The sequence below is a fragment of the Rhinatrema bivittatum genome, chromosome 1 (genome assembly GCF_901001135.1).
Source record: "Rhinatrema bivittatum chromosome 1, aRhiBiv1.1, whole genome shotgun sequence".
NCBI classification, from domain to species: domain Eukaryota; kingdom Metazoa; phylum Chordata; class Amphibia; order Gymnophiona; family Rhinatrematidae; genus Rhinatrema; species Rhinatrema bivittatum.
Window position 1 is genome coordinate 751,446,405 of NC_042615.1, and position 20,434 is coordinate 751,466,838.

General features: G+C 39.6%; 1 protein-coding gene across 4 annotated transcripts in view; it reads right to left on the minus strand.

Moving 5' to 3' along the window:
* Window positions 1-20,434, minus strand: part of NIPBL (NIPBL cohesin loading factor) — a 1,214,062-nt gene that overhangs the window by 291,621 nt on the left and 902,007 nt on the right. For all 4 annotated transcript variants that reach the window (XM_029578690.1, XM_029578673.1, XM_029578682.1 and 1 more), the window contains 2 exons: window positions 14,690-14,743; window positions 14,223-14,331 (listed from right to left, as the gene is read on the minus strand). In XM_029578690.1, coding sequence (XP_029434550.1) covers window positions 14,223-14,331; window positions 14,690-14,743 — 163 coding nt within the window. The remainder of the gene's footprint in view (window positions 1-14,222; window positions 14,332-14,689; window positions 14,744-20,434) is intronic.

Consider the following 20,434-nt stretch of genomic DNA (forward strand, 5'->3'; position numbering starts at 1 on the left):
ACATCATTCATTCCAACACAAACGGCCTGCTAGGAGTGACACTACAACCATACAATAAAGGGGTATTGCCTATTCCCACAATACAGAGAACACATCTGACACAAATAAGAGATCGTATGGGCTCCATAGTGCGTCCAAAGCTCTAGAATTCTCTGCCTGAGATGTTACGTATTTTACCAGATAGAAATTTAAATGTGAGCTAAAAACATGGCTATTCAAAAATGCTTATGAATTAACTTAAAAACACCAGAATATACAAAGCCACAAAGACAAAAGATAATAGAATCATGAAGAATAAAATGAGAGAATGTACGATTATAAAAACAATCCACTGACTAAGACGTGAAAACTATCATTTCATTTTAATTTTCAATAACCTTTGCCTTAAGTACTTAAGGCAAAGGTTATTGAATATGTATCATTAATATGTACTAGAAAATTTCACTTGATAAATATTAATGCCTGCCTATTAATACCACCTCTGTAACCAAACAATGTAGGTCTGTAAAGTTATAACTATGAATGTTACTTTGCAAACCGTTGTGATCTATACATGGAATGACAGTATATAAAATGCCCAAATAAATAAATAACAGAAGTTTGTTGGGTTTTTTTTTTTTAGATTTTGTTACTTTGTTTTATTTTGTACTTTTTATGAATGTTTTTGACTGTATGTCTCTGAGCTGAGGCAACTAATGACTAATAAATACTGAAATAAATAAAGCAAGTTTGCTTAACATAAGCTATGATTTCTGTAGAAAGCAGGATGAATTAACCATTATGTGTGGGTGAAGTCAGATAGCGGCACTGAACAGACTCATCTCTCCAAGCTAGTAGAACTCTGAGCTCTACTGAGCATGTGCAGGATTTCCTGCATGACATTGTCATCTTGTGAGTTTGTTCAGTCTATACCAGAGCTAATCTAGCTATGTAGTTGACTCTCCAGGGAGGGAGGTGAGTATTCAATGGCTAATTCATCCTATCTAAGGAAAACACTGTTTATGGTAAGCAAACTTGCTTTTTCCGTCAATATGCAGGCTGAATTAGCCATTACATGTGGGAAGTCCCAAACTGAGGTTTGCAGCAGAGCATTTATTTAGTAATCAACCCAGCCCCCACTGTGAAGAATAGACTACAGTGAGAACCAACTTTGCAAACTGCTTGTCCAAATTTACTGTCAGTCTTTGAGAGGTTATCCAGACATCAGTGGGTCTTAGAGATATGAACAGAAGACTCATTTGCAGCTTTGCAGATATCTCCAATAGGTTAGCAACAGAAGCAACCATACCTCTCACTCAGAGGTAGATTTTAAAAGCCTTGAATGCGCAAAAACAGCCACATATGTGTGTAAGTGGGCTGTACGGGAGCTACGCAAATTTTAAATAGCCGGGAAGGGTGCGTGTATATCGATGTATGTGCATCCAGAAAAAGTAGCAGAAAAGCAGCAGGGCATGGGCATTCCAAAGGCGGGGCCAGCACTGACACTCGTAGCCCTAGTTTTCCTCAGATGGCGCGCGTATGTTAGATGTGCCACTTTGCTACAGTTCCTCAGTAGACATAAGAGTCAGGGGAGAGAGAGAGAGCATCTCTTTATAAGGCTCAGTCTGAAACTCTATATATGGACCATTGTGAGGGGGCACTTTGATTCGCGATGAGTTTTCGGGAGGTGGGTTGGGAAGTCGTCTCTTTTGTTACAGACACATTCAGAGGTATCCATTGTAAAATTGACATCATTAAAGAATTTTACACAAGTCAACTCCTTTTCTTCATTTATAAGGTCTAAAATTCTTTAATGATGTCAATTTTGCAATGGATACCTCTGAATGTGTCTGTAACACAACAGACGACTTCCCAACCAAATTCTGTCCTTTGGCAGCTTTATCCACTCACATTTTTGGGATGGAGCGTTTAGGTTGTTCCTTTGGCATGGTTAGAAAAATGCTCATGCAGAATCAATATCCAAAAAAATATAAAATGTGAGGATAAGGCTGTAGCCGAGCTGCCATGTTGTTACAGCCTCAGTGTATCACATGGTCTCTTATTCGATTTCTTTGAAGTTGACCAGAAAGCCTAAGCAGTGCAAAAGACCTATCATCAAGCTCAGGGAGCAGAGAACTTCATCTTGTGATTTTCACTGTGATGAGCAATCATCCAGGGTCGGATAGATTTGTATTCCCTGGTGACAGACATGAGTTGCCACTAATGTGAGGCATTTTGCAAATACCTTTGGGGCTACTGAGAGACTAAATGGGAGTACTTTGTGCTAGTAGTGGGAAGAATCCACCTGGAAACAGAGATAGCACCAATGTGAAGGGTGGATAGGTATGTGAGTGTATACCATCCTTTAGATCCAAGGCACACATTCATTTATCCTTTTGCATGTAAGGAAGGAGCATGCTGAGGGAGTTAATTTTGAATTTCTCCTGGAGTATATGCTTGTTCAGACTTCTCAAGTCCCAAATAGGCCGCAGTCCCCCTGTTTTTTTGGGGATAAAGAAAGATCAGGAATAGAAACCCTACATATATTGAGTTGCTGGGATTGGCTCTATTGTTTATTGCTGTAGAAGCGATTGGACTTCCAGATGAAGCTGCGGTACATAAGATGGATCCAGATGAGCACTGAAAAATGTAGACGAGATGGTGGTTGGGCGAAGTGCAATCAGTATCCAGCTTGCATAATTTGGAGGACCCGGGGTCCTTGGTAATCTGACACCACTCTTCTACAAAATGTTAAATTCTTCCTCTCACTGGGAGAGTCAGGAATAGATTGTTCAGAGGGATCCAAAATTAGGCTCAATTTGAGCTTGGCCTGTTGTGTTTTTCGGTTGACGGGATTCTCTGTCTAGATCAGGCTGGCAGACTGTACTGTTGAAAAGACTGGCACAGCCGCCTACAGAAGTATAGTGATTTGTATGGGTAGAACCGATGCCTCATTATGGAGGGCTGTTCTGGAGCCATCAAGAGCAACTGCACTGCCACATTTTGGTACTTTAAATGACTGTCTCCTTGAGCTTCTCAGCAAAAAGACTGGCCCCCAAGCATGGAAGGTTAGCCAATTTTTTGTGGGTATCCTTGTGGATGCTACTTGCTCAAACTCATGCCATGTGCCTAGCTCCAATGAAGGCCAGGAAGGTGCATGACACAGAATCGAAAGATTCATAGACTAATTGAAGTAGGTGTGAGATGCCATCTTCTGCATCAAGGAGTAGATGCAGTAATGTGAGAAGAGAGCATTCCAATTTGACAACTTTTATTGCCAAAGTTATCTGGAAGTCTGTAGTCTTTTCCTGGAGGAGAGTTTGAGTGAATCTGGTCTTCTTTGCTTTTTTTTTAATAGCAGATTCAATCACTACAAACTGGTGAGGCAACTGGACAACACCAAAGTCTGGCGAGTGCTGGACTCTTAATTTGAGGTCTATTTTCCTAGCTGTAGGAGGGATCAAAATGGGAATTTTCCAATTCTTGTCGGTAGAACATTGAACATGCTGTGAACTGGAAGAGCCTCTGGTTCAACTGGAATGTCCAGTATTTGAAGAAGGTCGAGGAGCTCAGAGTGCTGTACCCTTTTCCATGAACTCAGAATAGGTAAGATCCTCTGGTGGCGAGATGTAGGCCAGAAGACCTGGAAGAGGATTGGAAACTTTGCTGGTAGAATTTCTGAACCTAAATGTACCTGCTCACTTATCCAGACCTCCAAGGATGGAGAGGGTAAACTGGGAGGGGCTTCTGGTTGACTCGAAGGAGAAGCAATCTGACCTACTAGAATCTGCTGCAATAGAAGATGAAGAACCTCTAGTCAAGGGTTCTGATGATGAGTTTTCCCCTACAGATGATATTGGGTCTCTAGTCTATGGTATTGCCATAGTGATAGTAAAAAGGAAAGGCTGGAATATTTCTTCTGTCTCCTTAGTCAGAAAGGTAAAGAAACGTCACTAAATCTATTTGGTGGAATGACTGATGTATCCTCTGGCCTGAAGTAGGCGATGGGACATTCTCTTCCAAGATCAGGATAGCCTCGTGCATAAGAATAGGTAGTCTGGGGGAATCCAAGATGGTAGCATGCTAGTGCAGGGAGCTCCGGACTCTCCCTAATCCTCTCAAATAATTGCTTCCAAAAAAGAGGTTTCTTCATACTAGTATGGGAAAAAGAAAGGGGAAGGCTAGAACTTACCCCGAAGTAAGTGAGATGTCGCCGGTGACTGGCCCGATGGACCAGCACTTTCTTCGGAACCCTGAGTTCATGCCAAGCTCCGAAGCAAAGTCCTTGGACAGTCATGCGTGTGGGTGCACCAATGCAGTCTGCTCCGGACTTAAGAGTCATCGCTATCGCCGGAGCTGAGTCGGGCCCCTCCTCAACCCGCCCCCCCCCCCCACGGAGAAGGCTGACGTGATCAGCCTGTTCCTGTCCTGCTGTGGAGATCGTAGGCAGTCGGCAGCCTCAGCGTTGGGTGGAGCCGAGATGGAGGGGCAAACAGAAGGAGCAGTTAGCCGGACAGCAAATGGAGAGGTGTTAGATTGGACAATGCATCGGATCAAAATACAGTTTTCTTTCAACCCGATACAGAGGTAATATCTGTTACTCTTTTAAAACCTCCTCAAGTAACTTTAGAAAATATTTGGGAAGCAATTACTAATCTTACAAGTCAGCTTTCTCGATCTGTTTATTTATTTAAAAACTTTTCTATACCGTCGTTAAGTGATATACCATCACAACGGTTTACAAATATGCACATATATAAATTTGAAATAGATTTTACTTTAAACAGTGGGTGCCAAAGTTGTTCAGATACATGATTCAAAATATTATAAGCTATATGTAGTGTGTATTGAAGTTCCCTTAATAGGCTATCCATATATGCGATATACTGTAATTCCTTAACTTAAAACTTAAGTGTAATAAAAATAAAGGTAAGGAATGCATATATGTTATCTGGTGACTTTTGCCTGTGTGTATAAGTCCTTTTCTAGTTTCTTAGTACTACCTATTCCCCATTCTCATTATGAAATGCTTTTTTGAAAAGCCATGTTTCTCAGCAACAAGAGTTATATGGACAAGTAATACTATAAAATCCCAAGTATTGGAAATAAAAGCTCAAAATGAGGCCTTGGAGCTTAAGAATTAAATATGCAAACGTCAGGGGATTCAATTGCAGTGGGTCACTCATATTTACAGAATAAACTGGAAGATTTGGAAAACAGCATTCGTTGCCGTAATCTTAGGATTTTAAATTTTCCAAAGAAAACTTTTTGTCTCACCGATTGAAATGCTTCATAAATATTTCCTTGAAATATTATCTATAAAAGAGAACATGATTCCACTTATATCCAAAGCTTACTATTTACCTGTTAAGGTTATCTCCACAATTGAATACCAGGCCTACAGTATCTCCTATAGTAGATACTTCACATTTATCATCATTCCTGGAAACTTCAATGGAAGGAGAAGTGAAGACTTCAACCTTGATTGTTACAATAGCTTTGGACTCTTGATAGGGATTTTGCCCTTAAAATGTTTTTCCGGAAAGAGATGCATTATTTTTAGGGAAATAAAATCCGTATGTTCCCAGACGTTGCCAAAATAACACAATCTAAAAGAAAGCGTTTTCTTATGATGCGCCCGGCTGTTATTGGTTTGGGCACTTTTTTTGGGTTATATTTTCCGTGCAAGTGCGTTATTAAGCATGCTGGGGTTAAATATGTTTTTATTTACCCTTTATAGTTAAATTCTTTTTTGAATAGTAAAGTTAAACTAGATTCTTCATTTGCTAGAACTAGCTCTGAGTAATGTGTTCCGACTTTAGAAAGTAAAAAAAAACCAAAACCAAAATTAGTTAGATGCGGTTTATTCACTTTTGTGTTTAAATGTTTACATTTTCTCACATATTTGCAAATTGGATATCCCTTAAAAATGTGGTCTGACAGGATAATACAGAGAATTAATGTTAGAGATGTTATTTCTGATAAGGATTTATTAGTTTAGTATGTGTAGAAATTCCTATCTCTGTGTATCATTTCTTGTCAAGTTTTCACTTGTTAACTGAATATAAAAGATTATAAATAAAGATGTAGTAAAAAAAAAAAAAGAATAGGTAGTCTGTTAGAAGTAAGTAGTACAATAGAAGATACTGGCTAATGGGGTGAGTGCCCTGGTTCTTGGAGGGGGCAGAGGCAACCTCACCCCCTTTTCTTACATAACTAGGATGGGTTGTGTAAAGCTGTGTTGGCAAACAGCTTGACTGAAGCCGGAGGTGGATGGAATAGAGTGCTTGGATGCCTTTGATGACTTGACATACCTCAACAGATCTTTGGAGATGCATGTTGAGGAATCTGGTGCAGGCTGAAGATACTGCATCAGTTGAGAGGGACTGTACATGGTAGAATTGTGTGGTATAGGATTCAGAGTACCATATGACTGAAGATTAGAAGCATCAGTGTGCATAGAGGCTGTATATTTCAGTGCATCAAACATTGAGTGCATTCATGCATCGAGTGCATCAGCGTATCATGTGTCTAATGAATCAATGAATCAGTGTATCGCGCATCAGTGTATTGTGTATCGAGCGACTTTGTGCGTCAAGTGCTGCAATGTGCCATGTGTCGATTTCATTAGAGGAAGATGCATGTCGAAAACACTGATGCTGTTTGTGCCAATGGCACTGATGTCAATGAACCTCACTTAGAATGTTTGTATTTCTTTGATACAGGCTGCAACAGCTCCAGTGATTGATGCTGCTTCATCTTCAACACAGGGCAGCTGGAAAAACTCAACTCCTCGGCTTCAGTCTGAGTGTACAGGAGAGTTTTAGAGCGGCTCCTGCTCAACTCATTACCTGGTGAGGCAGTCCAAGTTGCACTGTGGGATGAAGATCTTCTGCGACTGCAGAGAGATTTACACAGTTCCTTGATGTGAAGCACCCTAGAATGCTGTGAGCGTGGTGACATCTGTCCACAGGTAGAACAATTATTCTGGTCATGTTCTGGACGGAGGAATCAGTTATACAGTTTGCACCCCATCAGTGAAGAAGATAATCTTTCCACAGATACAAATTTTAAAGCCGCTCACCATTGATTTCTTTTTCTGGCTAGACATGATGGAAAAGGCCAAGTTCCTTTGTTTTTTGTTTAATAGCTCTGAAAAGTGCTGTTGTGGGGCTGCAGATGGAACAAAGCAACTCAATAAGAAGAGACCTAAGATAAAATGATTGAAAAGGTTTTTGAGAAAAATTATCAGGAGAGACTGAGTTCACATCCATGCTGTGGTTGTTCAAAAATTGACTGAGGAAACTCACAAAGCAATACCCATTACGGGAACTCCTGCACATGCTCAGTATAGCTTAAAGGTCTACTAGCTTTAAGAGACAAGTCCATTTGGGGCCGCCGAATGATGTTATACACATGTAGTGACTAATTTATCCTGCTCATCAATGTAAAAATAAAGTATAATTATGAAATGAGCTGCAGTGTGGGTAAGTTCCTTGGTAGTACATGGCCAATCTCAAAAAATTTATTATAAAACTTTAAAAACCTAGGACTTTTTCTAAATTTATTTTATTTATTTATTTATAATTTTTTATATACCGCCGCTCATCAAAGATATCACGTCGGTGTACAATGAACAGGAACTTACGCCGGAGCGTTATACATTTAACAGATTTAACAGATTTAACAGATTTAACTAACGCCGGAGCGTTATACATTTAACAGATTGTACATTTAACAGATTATATATTTAACAAGTTATATAATGTACTTTCAAATAAAAATAGAACAAGAATTAAAACTGAATATCTATATTGAAACCTTTAATGTACACAATGCTGTATAAACAATTCACAGTGCAGTCCTATTTTGCATTCTTCTAAAATTCCAACAAACTACACACCAACAGGGTAAAATTAAATGCCCAACAATTAAAATAATGTTCATGTTATAATATATTGTATTTATTATATCTATATATATATAAACTATATATATATATATATATAGTATATATATTATATATAATATATATACTATATATATATATATATATAATATATATTATATATTATATATATAGTATATATATTATATATATTATATAGTATATATTATATAGTATATATATTATATATATATATATATATATATATATATAAATACTATATATTTATATATATAGTATTTATTATATTTTATTTCATTTTATTTATATATTTATTGCTCCGTTCACCCCTTCTTTATTTTCCTACTCCAAGTTAAGGCTTCCTTGTTATAATGTAACTGTATGCTCCGTATCTCTTGTTGATTGGTTAATTGTATACTCTGCTTAGTTCATTGTAAACCGAATTGATTTGATTTGTATCAAGAAAGTCGGTATATAAAAGCCTTAATAAATAAAAAATAAATAAAAAATACAATATGATTTTTGCTATACAAAAACATGGCAAAATGTATTTAGGACATCTGTTTCATTGGCATTATCATCAGAACTATAGTGTATTATAGCACACATATCTACACATATCTTTAAAATATATAAAGAAATAATTGTTTTGAGCTCATAAAATTCCTGAGAAATGAACAAGTCAAAAGATACCAAGTATAAGAAAGCATGTCTTACTACTGATCATACCAGCAAAACTTGGAATCAGAAGATCCAAAGCCTGATGGCCAACTAGCCATCAGGCTTTGGATCAGAAGATCCAAAGCCTGATGGCCAACTAGCCAAACAGGAAACCAATGTTCAACTTCTAGCATTCATGTCTAGGGCCAATCAAAGCCAAGTATATTGAGACTCCTCTCAAGATAACATATTGAGGCTCCTCTCAAGATAACACCTGCTGTTTTGCCAAAGAGATTAAGAAAGCTAACGATGGAAGTTGCTGAATCATGATGTCTGCCAATGAAGGGCTTAGCCTAAGGGGAGTCTGGGAGAAAATGAAAAAAATGAAATGAGCTAGAATAATGGTGAAGAAAGGATTCAATATGGCCTCTCTGCTCTTCTTGGTTGAAAAACCCTACCATTTGCAATTAGTCCTGCTGAACAAGCATCTACCACTTTCAAAACATTTTAATTAATTCAGTAAGCAGTTATACATTTTTTTTTAGATCTTTTTAGTTCTGATTTTTATTTCAGCCCTGACAAGATATCAATGTTTCAAAAATTGTAAAAATTCCTCAGTCTTAGAATTAGCTACCAATAGATGTGGAGCAGCAGTGGACCAATCTAAAAGGAGCAATCACCAAGGCAACTACTCTATATGTTAGAAATGTAAAGAAAAGCAAAAGAAAATTGAAACCTATCTGGTTCTCAAAGGAGGTAGCCGACAAAATTAAAGCTAAAAGAACAGCATTCAAGAAATATAAAAGATCCCAAAGGGAGGAACATAAAGAAGAATATTTGATTCAACTGAGGGAGACAAAGAAATTAATCAAGTTGGCAAAAATTCAAGCGGAAGAGAGGATTGCCAAGGAGATAAAAAATGGTGACAAAACATTTTTCAGATACATCAGCGAAAAGAGAAAAGTCCATAGTGGTATTGTGAAATTAAAAGGTGGTAATGATCAATGTGTGGAGAGAGACGAAGAAATGGCAGAAATATTAAACGAATACTTCAGTTCTGTGTTCACTAAAGAAGACCCTGGAGAAGGATCATCTCTACACAACAAGAAACTGGAGGGAAGTGGAATAGATGATAATCCTTTTACGGTAGAAAAAGTATGGGAAGAGCTAAAGAATCTGAAAGTGGACAAAGACATGGGGCCTGAAGGGATTCATCCAAGGATACTGAGGGAGCTCAGAGATGTTCTGGCGGGTTCACTGTGTGACCTGTTCAATAGATCCCTAGAAACGGGAGTGGTACCGAGAGATTGGAGAAGAGCGGTGGTGGTCCCGCTTCACAAGAGTGGGAACAGAGAGGAGGCTGGTAACTACAGACCGGTTAGCCTCACTTCGGTGGTGGGAAAAGTAATGGAGTCACTGCTGAAAGAGAGAATAGTGAAATATCTACAGTCCGGAGAATTGATGGACCAGAGGCAACATGGATTCACCAGGGGAAGATCCTGTCAGACAAATCTGATTGACTTTTTTGACTGGGTAACCAAGGAATTGGATCAAGGAAGAGCGCTCGATGTCATCTACTTGGATTTCAGCAAAGCTTTTGATACGGTTCCGCACAGGAGACTGGTGAATAAAACGAGAAGCTTAGGAGTGAGTGCCGAGGTGGTGACCTGGATTGCAAATTGGTTGACGGACAGAAGACAATGTGTGATGGTAAATGGTACTTTCTCTGAAGACAGAGCGGTTTTAAGTGGTGTACCGCAAGGATCGGTGTTGGGACCGGTCCTGTTCAATATCTTTGTGAGCGACATTGCGGACGGGATAGAAGGTAAGGTTTGTCTTTTTGCAGATGACACTAAGATCTGCAACAGAGTGGACATGCCGGAAGGAGTGGAGAGAATGAGACGGGATTTAAGGAAACTGGAAGAGTGGTCGAAGATATGGCAGCTGAGATTCAATGCCAAGAAGTGCAAAGTCATGCATATGGGGAGTGGAAATCCGAATGAACTGTATTTGATGGGGGGGGGGAGAAGGCTGATGTGCACGGAGCAGGAGAGGGACCTTGGGGTGATAGTGTCTAATGATATGAAGTCTGCGAAACAATGCGACAAGGCGATAGCAAAAGCCAGAAGAATGCTGGGCTGCATAGAGAGAGGAATATCGAGTAAGAAAAGGGAAGTGATTATCCCCTTGTACAGGTCCTTGGTGAGGCCTCACCTGGAGTACTGTGTTCAGTTCTGGAGACCGTATCTACAAAAAGACAAAGACAAGATGGAAGCGGTACAGAGAAGGGCGACCAGGAAGGTGGAGGATCTTCATCGGATGACGTACGAGGAGAGATTGAAGAATCTAAATATGTACACCCTGGAGGAAAGGAGGAGCAGAGGTGATATGATACAGACTTTCAGATACTTGAAAGGTTTTAATGATCCAAAGACAACGACAAACCTTTTCCGTAGGAAAAAAATCAGCAGAACCAGGGGTCACGATTTGAAGCTCCAGGGAGGAAGATTCAGAACCAATGTCAGGAAGTATTTCTTCACGGAGAGGGTGGTGGATGCCTGGAATGCCCTTCCGGAGGATGTGGTGAAGACCAGAACTGTGAAGGACTTCAAAGAGGCGTGGGATAAACACTGTGGATCCATAAAGTCAAGAGGCCGCCAATGAAGAGTGGGTGACTCGCCAGAATGATGGCTACTGCCTGGAGACAATACCCTTATTCAATAAACATACATGCTTACTGTGACTCCAACATCGCTCTAAGCTTCAACAGCAAGAGGAAACGTGGAAAAAAGGATTTGCACTCACAAAGAGGGGAGTAGCTGGCTTGTTACGGCGGTTACTACCCCAAACCAAATAAGCCTGATACTTCACTTTCAATGCATATACAGCATAGTTCTCTGCTTCAACAGCAGGGGAGAAGAAAAAACTGATACTTCACACATCCAGCAGAGCTCTCTGCTTCAACGGCAGGGGAGAAGAAAAAAGGGTTCACACTCACAAAGCGGGGAGTAGCTGGCTTGTTACGGCGGTTACTACCCCAAACCAAATGTGCCTGATACTTCACTTTCGATGCATATCCAGCATGGCTCTCTGCTTCAACGGCATGGGAGAAAGGCTGATACATCACGCATTTCCAGCATAGCTCTCTGCTTCAACAGCAGGGGAAAAAAAAAACTGATGCTTCACGCATATCCAGCATAGCTTCAACGGCAGGGGAGAAGAAAAAAGAATTCGCACTCACAAAGCGGGGAGTAGCTGGCTTGTTACGGCGGTTACTACCCCAAACCAAATGTGCCTGATACTTCACTTTCGATGCATATCCAGCATGGCTCTCTGCTTCAACGGCATGGGAGAAAGGCTGATACATCACGCATTTCCAGCATAGCTCTCTGCTTCAACAGCAGGGAAAAAAAAAAAAACTGATGCTTCACGCATATCCAGCATAGCTTCAACGGCAGGGGAGAAGAAAAAAGGATTCGCACTCACAAAGCGGGGAGTAGCTGGCTTGTTACGGCGGTTACTACCCCAAACCAAATGTGCCTGATACTTCACTTTCGATGCATATCCAGCATGGCTGTCTGCTTCAACGGCATGGGAGAAGACTGATACATCACGCATTTCCAGCATAGCTCTCTGCTTCAACGGCAGGGGAGAAGAAAAACTGATACTGCACGCATATCCAGCATAGCTCTCTGCTTCAATGGCAGGGGAGAAGAAAAACTGATACTTCACGCATATCCAGCATAGCTCTCTGCTTCAACGGCAGGAGAGAAGAAAAACTGATACTTCACGCATAGCCAGCATAGCTCTCTGCTTCAATGGCAGGGGAGAAAAAAAAAAAACTGATACTGCACGCATATCCAGCATAGCTCCCTGCTTCAACGGCAGGGGAGAAAAAAAACAACCAATAAGGGCTGTATAACATAGTCTGGGTAAAACAAATAAGCATGGGTGTAGCTTGCTTATTGCGGTGGTTACTACCCCTACTACCCCTAACTAATCAAGCTACATATTTCACTTGGATGCAGCTCCATCACTGCTCTCTACGTTAATGGTGGGGGTGGAAGGGAAATAGAACCAAGAGCTAAGAGAAACAGATAAGTATGAGAGAAAAAATGTGTGAAGCTTGCTGGGCAGACTGGATGGGCCGTTTGGTCTTCTTCTGCCGTCATTTCTATGTTTCTATGTTTCTATTAATCTAATCAAATTAGGGGCTGCTGTGCTAATCCTTATCAGAACCCTGAATAGCCATCACGCTATGTGTAGAGCAGGAATATAGCACAAAAAGTATATTAGACCCAGGAAGATTTTTACAACTATAATGTATAAGCCATAATAAAATGTGCATACTTTTGAATAAACAAATATAAGGCATATATTACGACAAATTGTAAAAAGGATTTATAGATAAGAACAAAAGAGGAAGTAAAAAGCATGCATGCTGATATTTTAATATACGTAGTACTGCTGCTTGAAAGGAAAACTATCAAGTTTGTGGCTCAAAATGTATTACTTACCATTCTCATAGTTTTAAGGTCATAATTTTATGCTTATAAATAGAAACAGCACTGCTAAACCCTGTGATCCAGAAAGAAGCAAGCTGTTGCATAGTTGATATATTACTGTTTGTTGGAATGTATGAAAACCAGTCAGAAAAGCAAACTATGCTGTCATAAGTCATGCACAAATTTGTTCAAATTTATACAAACTATTTGCTCAGCTTAAGCTGAATGTAAAAAGTTTGATAATAGTCTTTACAATCCTTCAACATATTTTAATATCACTAGTTTAGTAAAAGCAGAGAATGTTCCTCTTCCTTCACCCTTCAAAAAGACCTATAGAAAGAAAAGATATGGGTTTTTCTGGAAAATTTAGAATTGAAAAACTTTCTGAAAAAGTTTCCCATACAATTTTTGTCTCATTTTCATAAAATTCGCAGAGAATGTTTCTCAGAAAAATTTAATATACAATTTTCCTGATGATGTATACAGATTTATGACCTGATTAGGCATTTTATCTAACCTATACATTTAGTAAAACAAAACCCCCCAAAAGCTCTCAAACCTATCATATTAAATTCCCCATGCTGCATCTCAAAGTTTTTCTAATAGCAAAGAAGTTGAACTAAAATATTTGAACAGAGGAGAAAACCAATAGAGATACTTAATGTGGTTTAAACGTTATACTCAAAAATTCTAAGCTTGAAATTATCAGTACTGATATTCACTGTTACTAATGAATTTTTAGAAATTAAAACTTTCCTATCGAAACAAAGAATGGGAATATTTTCCATAAAATATTCCACCCCATATCTCTGGTAGGAGCATCATTTTAGATTCAAGAAACCGCAGACGTCTGAAAAACAGATACTTTGAAGTAGAATGGATCACAATGAAAATTGCTCTTTTTAAAAGTTGATTGATTATTATTGTTCATTTATGGCTGCTGAACCTTACCTTTAGCTTTTTAAGGAAAGGTGGGTGATAAAAGTTGTTTGAATTGTTTTCCCTTGATGATAGGCCTTATGGAAGTATAATTTTCTTACTTTCTTAGTTACTACTGGAAGGATTTGGCATGTGTGTATTTATAAATATTTCTGGATATTCTATAAATGGAATTCTGATACCTTGAAACGGATACTTCAGATAAAATGAAGTAATAATGGTTGGATTACCTGCTAGAGATTCCTCATATTTAAGAATATGCTCTACCAGATTGTCAACCAGCTGAGTACAGGCTTTTTTCACAGGTTTATAAGATGCATCCTCTTCTGACTTTAATAACTGTAAAAAGAAAAATAGGAGCAGATTATGATTGGGCCAGCTTTAAGAGTGTTTCGTGTTTCTAAGGACATATATCTAGTTGTTGAGAAATACTGAACTAGATGACAAGTGAAGTTGCTGGTACTGATAAAGGAATGGTCTTCCATCAGACATCATGCTCATACCAATAGTATTACAGTGAGCATAACAGTTTAACTAAAAACAACAAATTATCTAACTTTAGAGAAACACTGTATGACAAGGCAACACTGACATACACTCAGAAAATAGGTCCTAAAATTCTTGCCATTGGTCATAATTCTGAAACCTAACAATAATGTTTCTTAATAAAAACATGCCTTAAAAAGTCATCACTTACATTTTGAAGAAGTTGCTCAAACCAATCATAGCCAGTATCTCGACAAGCTGCAACCTGAGAAAATCAGTATTTACATCAGATTAGGCATGGAAAGAAACTGTCTATGAAACCACTTTTTTTTTTTTTATAAGCATCAATGGTACTGTAATCTAATAAAATATCCTTATATTTAATGCCACCTCAATTTAGTAGGTGTTAAAGGAATCTCTTCTCTTTTTGTCCTTCATCCCGATGGGATATACCTAGCAGAAGAAGATGCCATACCAATCAAAGGTTAGAAGGGAAACCGGTTCCTGGGCTGAGCCCTTCAATGCTTTTCTTCCAGACACGATCAACTTCTTTCACATCCCTTCTCTCTTTTGGTGATGTGCTTGAATTATGGGATGAGATGGGGAAGTAGGAGTAAACCTAAGTAGGCCTTGTTTATTGATAATGTTCTACTGTTGCTGCTGGCATATAATGGATGCTTCTTTCTGGTAAGGAATTTTTTTCAATATAAGGTAGTAGAATCCATTCAAAATTTAAGCTTAGTATGACAGTCATAGGGTGCTTTTACCTGGCTGAACCTTAAACTGTTTTAAAGTTTGAGGAAGAGAATGCCCCTTTAATGCTATCCAATCATGGATGAAATCCACATGTGCAAATAAGAAAAAAGTGAAGTCATTCAGGAACACAGCAATAAGACTTCATCAGTTTCAAAATTGTAATATCTATTGAGATGATGAATCGGTCCAATGGGCCAGAGAAGTGAGAACTGTAACTGAGAAAAGGTACTGGGATAAAAAAGGAAAGTACATATGTATGTATGTGTGTGTATGTGTATATATGCACACACACACACACACACACACATACTTACACATGCACAGGTAGAAGAAATTAATAGAAAAGGTTGTATAACAATAACTGCATACCCTGAACCTTTCCCATAATCACTCTGGAGGCTCAATTAACATAATTCAGTCTACAAATGCTGGGTAAACTTAAATCTCTATTGATAAAATGTGCTTAACACAAACACCTAACTTAGGGGCTCATTTTTCAAATCTCAATGGGCCATTATCTTGACTTTAACATTTAAATGTTATGCCTGTACCGCTGCAGGGATGTTTTATTTATTTATTTATTTATTTATGTTTTTTATATACCGGCATTCGAGACAACAGTCACATCATGCTGGTTTCACATAAAACAGGAGTGCATAATAAACTTAAACTAGAACTATGGTGCGGAAAAAGCAGTTACATGTAACAGGGGTGGATAGAACTGGGTGAAGAGGGAAGACAAAGGACAGGTTACCGCCAGCAGCATTATCGCCAGCAGCAGCGCTGGAAACAACACTTTTTGCAGTAGCGCTATGGGGGTGATAGTGTGCAGCGTGGCCGCAATTGTGGCCAGCAAAAATGCATCACCGCGATGCGGCCGGCTACACGTTATCATCCCCCTGCCCCTTTTCTGGCCACGGCTCAACATTCTGCTATATTTATAACAGAATGATAAATCCTACGGTTAGATAGAAATGCTTTGTGTGTAAAACTGCACATAAACTACAGGTACTCCACATTTGCAAAATGTCCATAGGGTGGTCAAAGGATTTTCTTCCAATTAGAGCAAATGAGAAAATATTATAATCTTTTGTTTTAGTTTAGAAGACCTGTTACATCAACTTTCAAAAAATCAAAGTGGTTTACAATAAAAACAGGTATGATATGTATAAATAAACAGTATAAGCAATCAGGTCAGTATTTTATGTCATCATGCTTGCGAGCTATCCTGATTTATTTGACATATTCTGCCTTTCAGCATACTGATAAGCTCATTAAGACTATCTGAGAACCAAAAAATCATTGCTGAACTAGATCAGTGTTTCTGTATGTTTTCATGGAGGCATACCTAACCAGTCAGGTTTTCAGAGTATTTGTAAAGAATATGCATGAGGTAGATTTCTAAATATACGAGACCCATTGTATGCAAATTTAGCTAATGCATATTCATTGGGGCTATTCTGAAAACCTAACTGGATAGGTGTACCGCCAGGAGAAGGCTGGGAAACACTGAACTACATGTCAAGTGAAGTTGCTGGTATTGTCAAAAGAATGGCCTTCCATCAGATACTATGCTCACACCAATAGTGTTTAATATACGCCATGATCGTATCAGTAAATGAAATCAAACCCCATAAATTTAAATTTACACATGACCTTTGTGCAATAACTCAAAGCAAAGATTTCCACTGCATCAAAATAACGCTGGTGGTGACCTTAATAAACCTAACTACCTATTGTGTGGAAAATTAACTATCAGACAAACTAGAAAAACCCAAAAATGTGCTTTTCATATAAGGAATAGGGAAGCAATAAAAGAACTCAACATCACATGGAAAGGCTTAAAACAGAACCAATCTGATCTACCTCAATTTAACACTCAAATCGATTTCTGATATACAAGGCACATATAGAAAAAGAATCAGGGCAAAGGTGAATTTATGATGTATCATCTCAAACTTGGTCAATATCAAATGGGGAGCAGATGCATCCACATTAACGTAAACCACATTTGGTCTCTGTTATTCATGTGCACCCTGTATAGGAGAGGTTTGTACATACAAAAAAGACTGACTCAGTGTTAAACAAATATAGTACAGCATAACTGGCTATCTTAAGTCAATTAGCACAGATGTTATGCGCACGGCGCATGCACAGAGCTGATGCACTGCGCGCACCGACAATCAATGGAGGTATTCGGCACGCACAAAGATGTGTGCAAGATGGCGCCGCCATGGTCTACCAAGTGGTGTGCCAACCAAGCCTAAAATGGGGTCTAGCCCACTGGGGGCCGCTCAACTTGCTCGAAAGCCCACCTCCCCTTACCTCAACATTGGTACTGCGTGACTAGCAAGGAGACCAGAGGAGGTCTTACCAAAACCCCTCCAAACGTCTCTGAATCGGGGGGTAAATCTTTTTTTTTTTTTTTTACTTACCTGGGCTCAGCACTTACCGGCTGAGTACAGAGATGCGTCTTTGGCTGTGGGGGGGGGGGGGGGGGGAGGGCTTTGGTCGTCACCACCGAGCTTGGTTTCCTGCACATGCTCCCTTTCAGCTATTTAAGCAGCAAAGTATAAGCTGGGAACTGGCGCCCGGACCAAGGCACACCTCTGAGGGATCTCGGAAATCGCCTCAGGAATTCTCAGCTGGAGGAGGGACCTTTAGGTGTCACCGCAGGAGAGCGGGGCTCAATTTTCCTTCAATTTAGAAAGTAGAATTTCTCCTTCCAAAAAGTATAACAATCCCATAGGGAGAGGTAAGTCCACCATCTGCTGGAGATGGAGAATACTGGAGGGCTAAGGTCATTGCAGGGGTGTATGAAGGGTGACATCAGCTTTGAAATCCGACTCCATCTCCACCAGCTGGCAGGGGAGCATAACCCATTGGTCCTGAGTCCATCTGGCTAAACGCTAGGAAATTAAGAGTTTAATTACCACTACAGAATCTCTCAGCTCATCTCTGCAGACATCAGGAGCTGATAAGAACAGACTACATGTAGAGGAGACACTTCTATCAAGATCAGATGAACCACATGCAATTAGGTGATGTCTAAACACCCTCGGTACAGGGGCTGGCTACTGCAAAGCAGACTCCAGTAGTGCAGCTATACTAAATGATATAGAACACAAATTACATTTGCTGCAAAAAGAGATGATTACTCATCTGCTCCAGTGTTGTTTGAGGAACCATGCACATCTGATGTTTTAAAGCACTGTTACTGATCGTACGAGGACCTGTACCCACAGATAATAGTTATTAATTGTTGGTATGATAGACACAAAATGATGGTGACAGGTTCAAAATCTTGTTGGCCAATTGCAAAGCACTAATTTCTAATCCTGTATGAAAGTCTATTCCTGTGGAGTAGCGCAGTGGTTACAGCAATGGGTTATGAACCAGGAGACCATAATTCAAGTCCTACTGTTGTTCCTTGTGACCTTGGGCAAGTCACTTTACCTTCCATTGCCTCTGGTACAAACTTAGGGCAGGATTCATGATTCCTCGCGGAATGATGAATCCCGCGAAAAAGGGGGTGGGCCTGCGAAAGGCCGCAGCCGTTCGCACCGCGGCGGTGTGATTTCGTCCAGACGCGGTGCGGCTGGCTGCAGCCTTTCACAGTAATAGCGACACATAAAAGGTGTAGCTATTTGCCGTGCTGCCGGCGATAATGTTCCTCACATTATTATATGAAGCTTAAAGAATACGTTGGTGTTATCTATTATTTTATTTGGCTCTATGTAGAAATTAAGGTCAATAAAATTGATAAGAAACAAATCAAATTAAAGTAGATCTAAATGATATTAGAATTTTATGTAAAAATAAAATCTTGGTTAACATGTATAACTCAAGAAATAGTGTAAAGTTTTATTACTGTGGATGTATGACACATACTAATTTGTATAGAAAGCAAAATTGCTTACCTTGTAATAGGTGTTATCCCAGGACAGCAGGATATAGTCCTCACATATGGGTGACATTGGTAATGGAGCCCCATACGGAAAAGCTTCTGTCAAAGTTTCATAAACTTTTGACTGGCACCCAGAGTGCCTATTGAGCATGCCCAGCATGCCATGATATTCTCTGCCACAGGGGTCTCCCTTCAGTCTGTTTTGTAGCAATTAGCGTTAGCCAAAAATAAAATAATAAAACATATCGGACCCAACTCCGCAGGGTGGCGGGTGGGTTTCGTGAGAACTATATCCTGCTGTCCTGGGATAACACCTATTACAAGGTAAGCAATTTTGCTTTATCGCAGGACAAGCAGGATGATAGTCCTCACATATGGGTGAGTAGCAAGCTAGAGGCTGAATCATTTCGTAATGAAGCAACATTGCAGTCTTGTTGATGGAAATGAGTCAGCCGAAGATCACAGCAGGATGGATGTAGAAGGAGTTGGGTTTAAGCTGGAAATAGGTTCTTTAAGACAGATTGTCCGTAGGCGGAATCTTGTCGACCTTCTTTGTCCAAACAGTAATGTGCTGCAAAGGTATGAAGAGAACTCCATGTTGCTGCTTTACAGATGTCAAGAATTGGCACAGAACGAAGGTGTGCTACTGAAGTTGACATTGCTCGTACTGAATGTGCTTTTACTCGCCCTTGGAGAGGAAGGCCTGCTTTTTCATAGCAAAACTGTATGTAATCTGCTAGCCAGTTGGACAGAGTATGTTTACCCACTGCTTTACCTGGTTTGTTTGGGTCATAAGAGACAAAAAGTTGATTGGATTTCCTGTGGACTGCAGTGCGGTTTAAGTAGAAGGATAATGTACGCTTACAAAGTATGTAAAGCCCGTTCTCCTTGGTGAGAATGAGGCCTTGGCAAGAATGTGGGTAAAACAATGGATTGATTCAAGTGGAATTCCGTAACTACCTTGGGAAGGAATTTTGGATGCGTATGGAGTACCACTCTGTCATGTAGAAACTTTGTATAAGGTTTGTATGTGACAAGTGCTTGTAACTCACTAATCCTTCTAGCTGATGTAATGGCTATGAGGAAGATAGACTTCCATGTGAGAAATTTAAGATCACAGGTATCTATGGGTTCGAATGGAGAATGCATGAGTCTGGTTAATACCACGTTCAGGTCCCATTGTGTGATCGGGGGTCAAACTGGTGGTTTACTGACGAGAGGTTGTGTAGAGATAGGTGCATCTCCTATTTTGTTGTGGTAAGCTGAGATTGCACTTAAGTGTACTCTTACAGA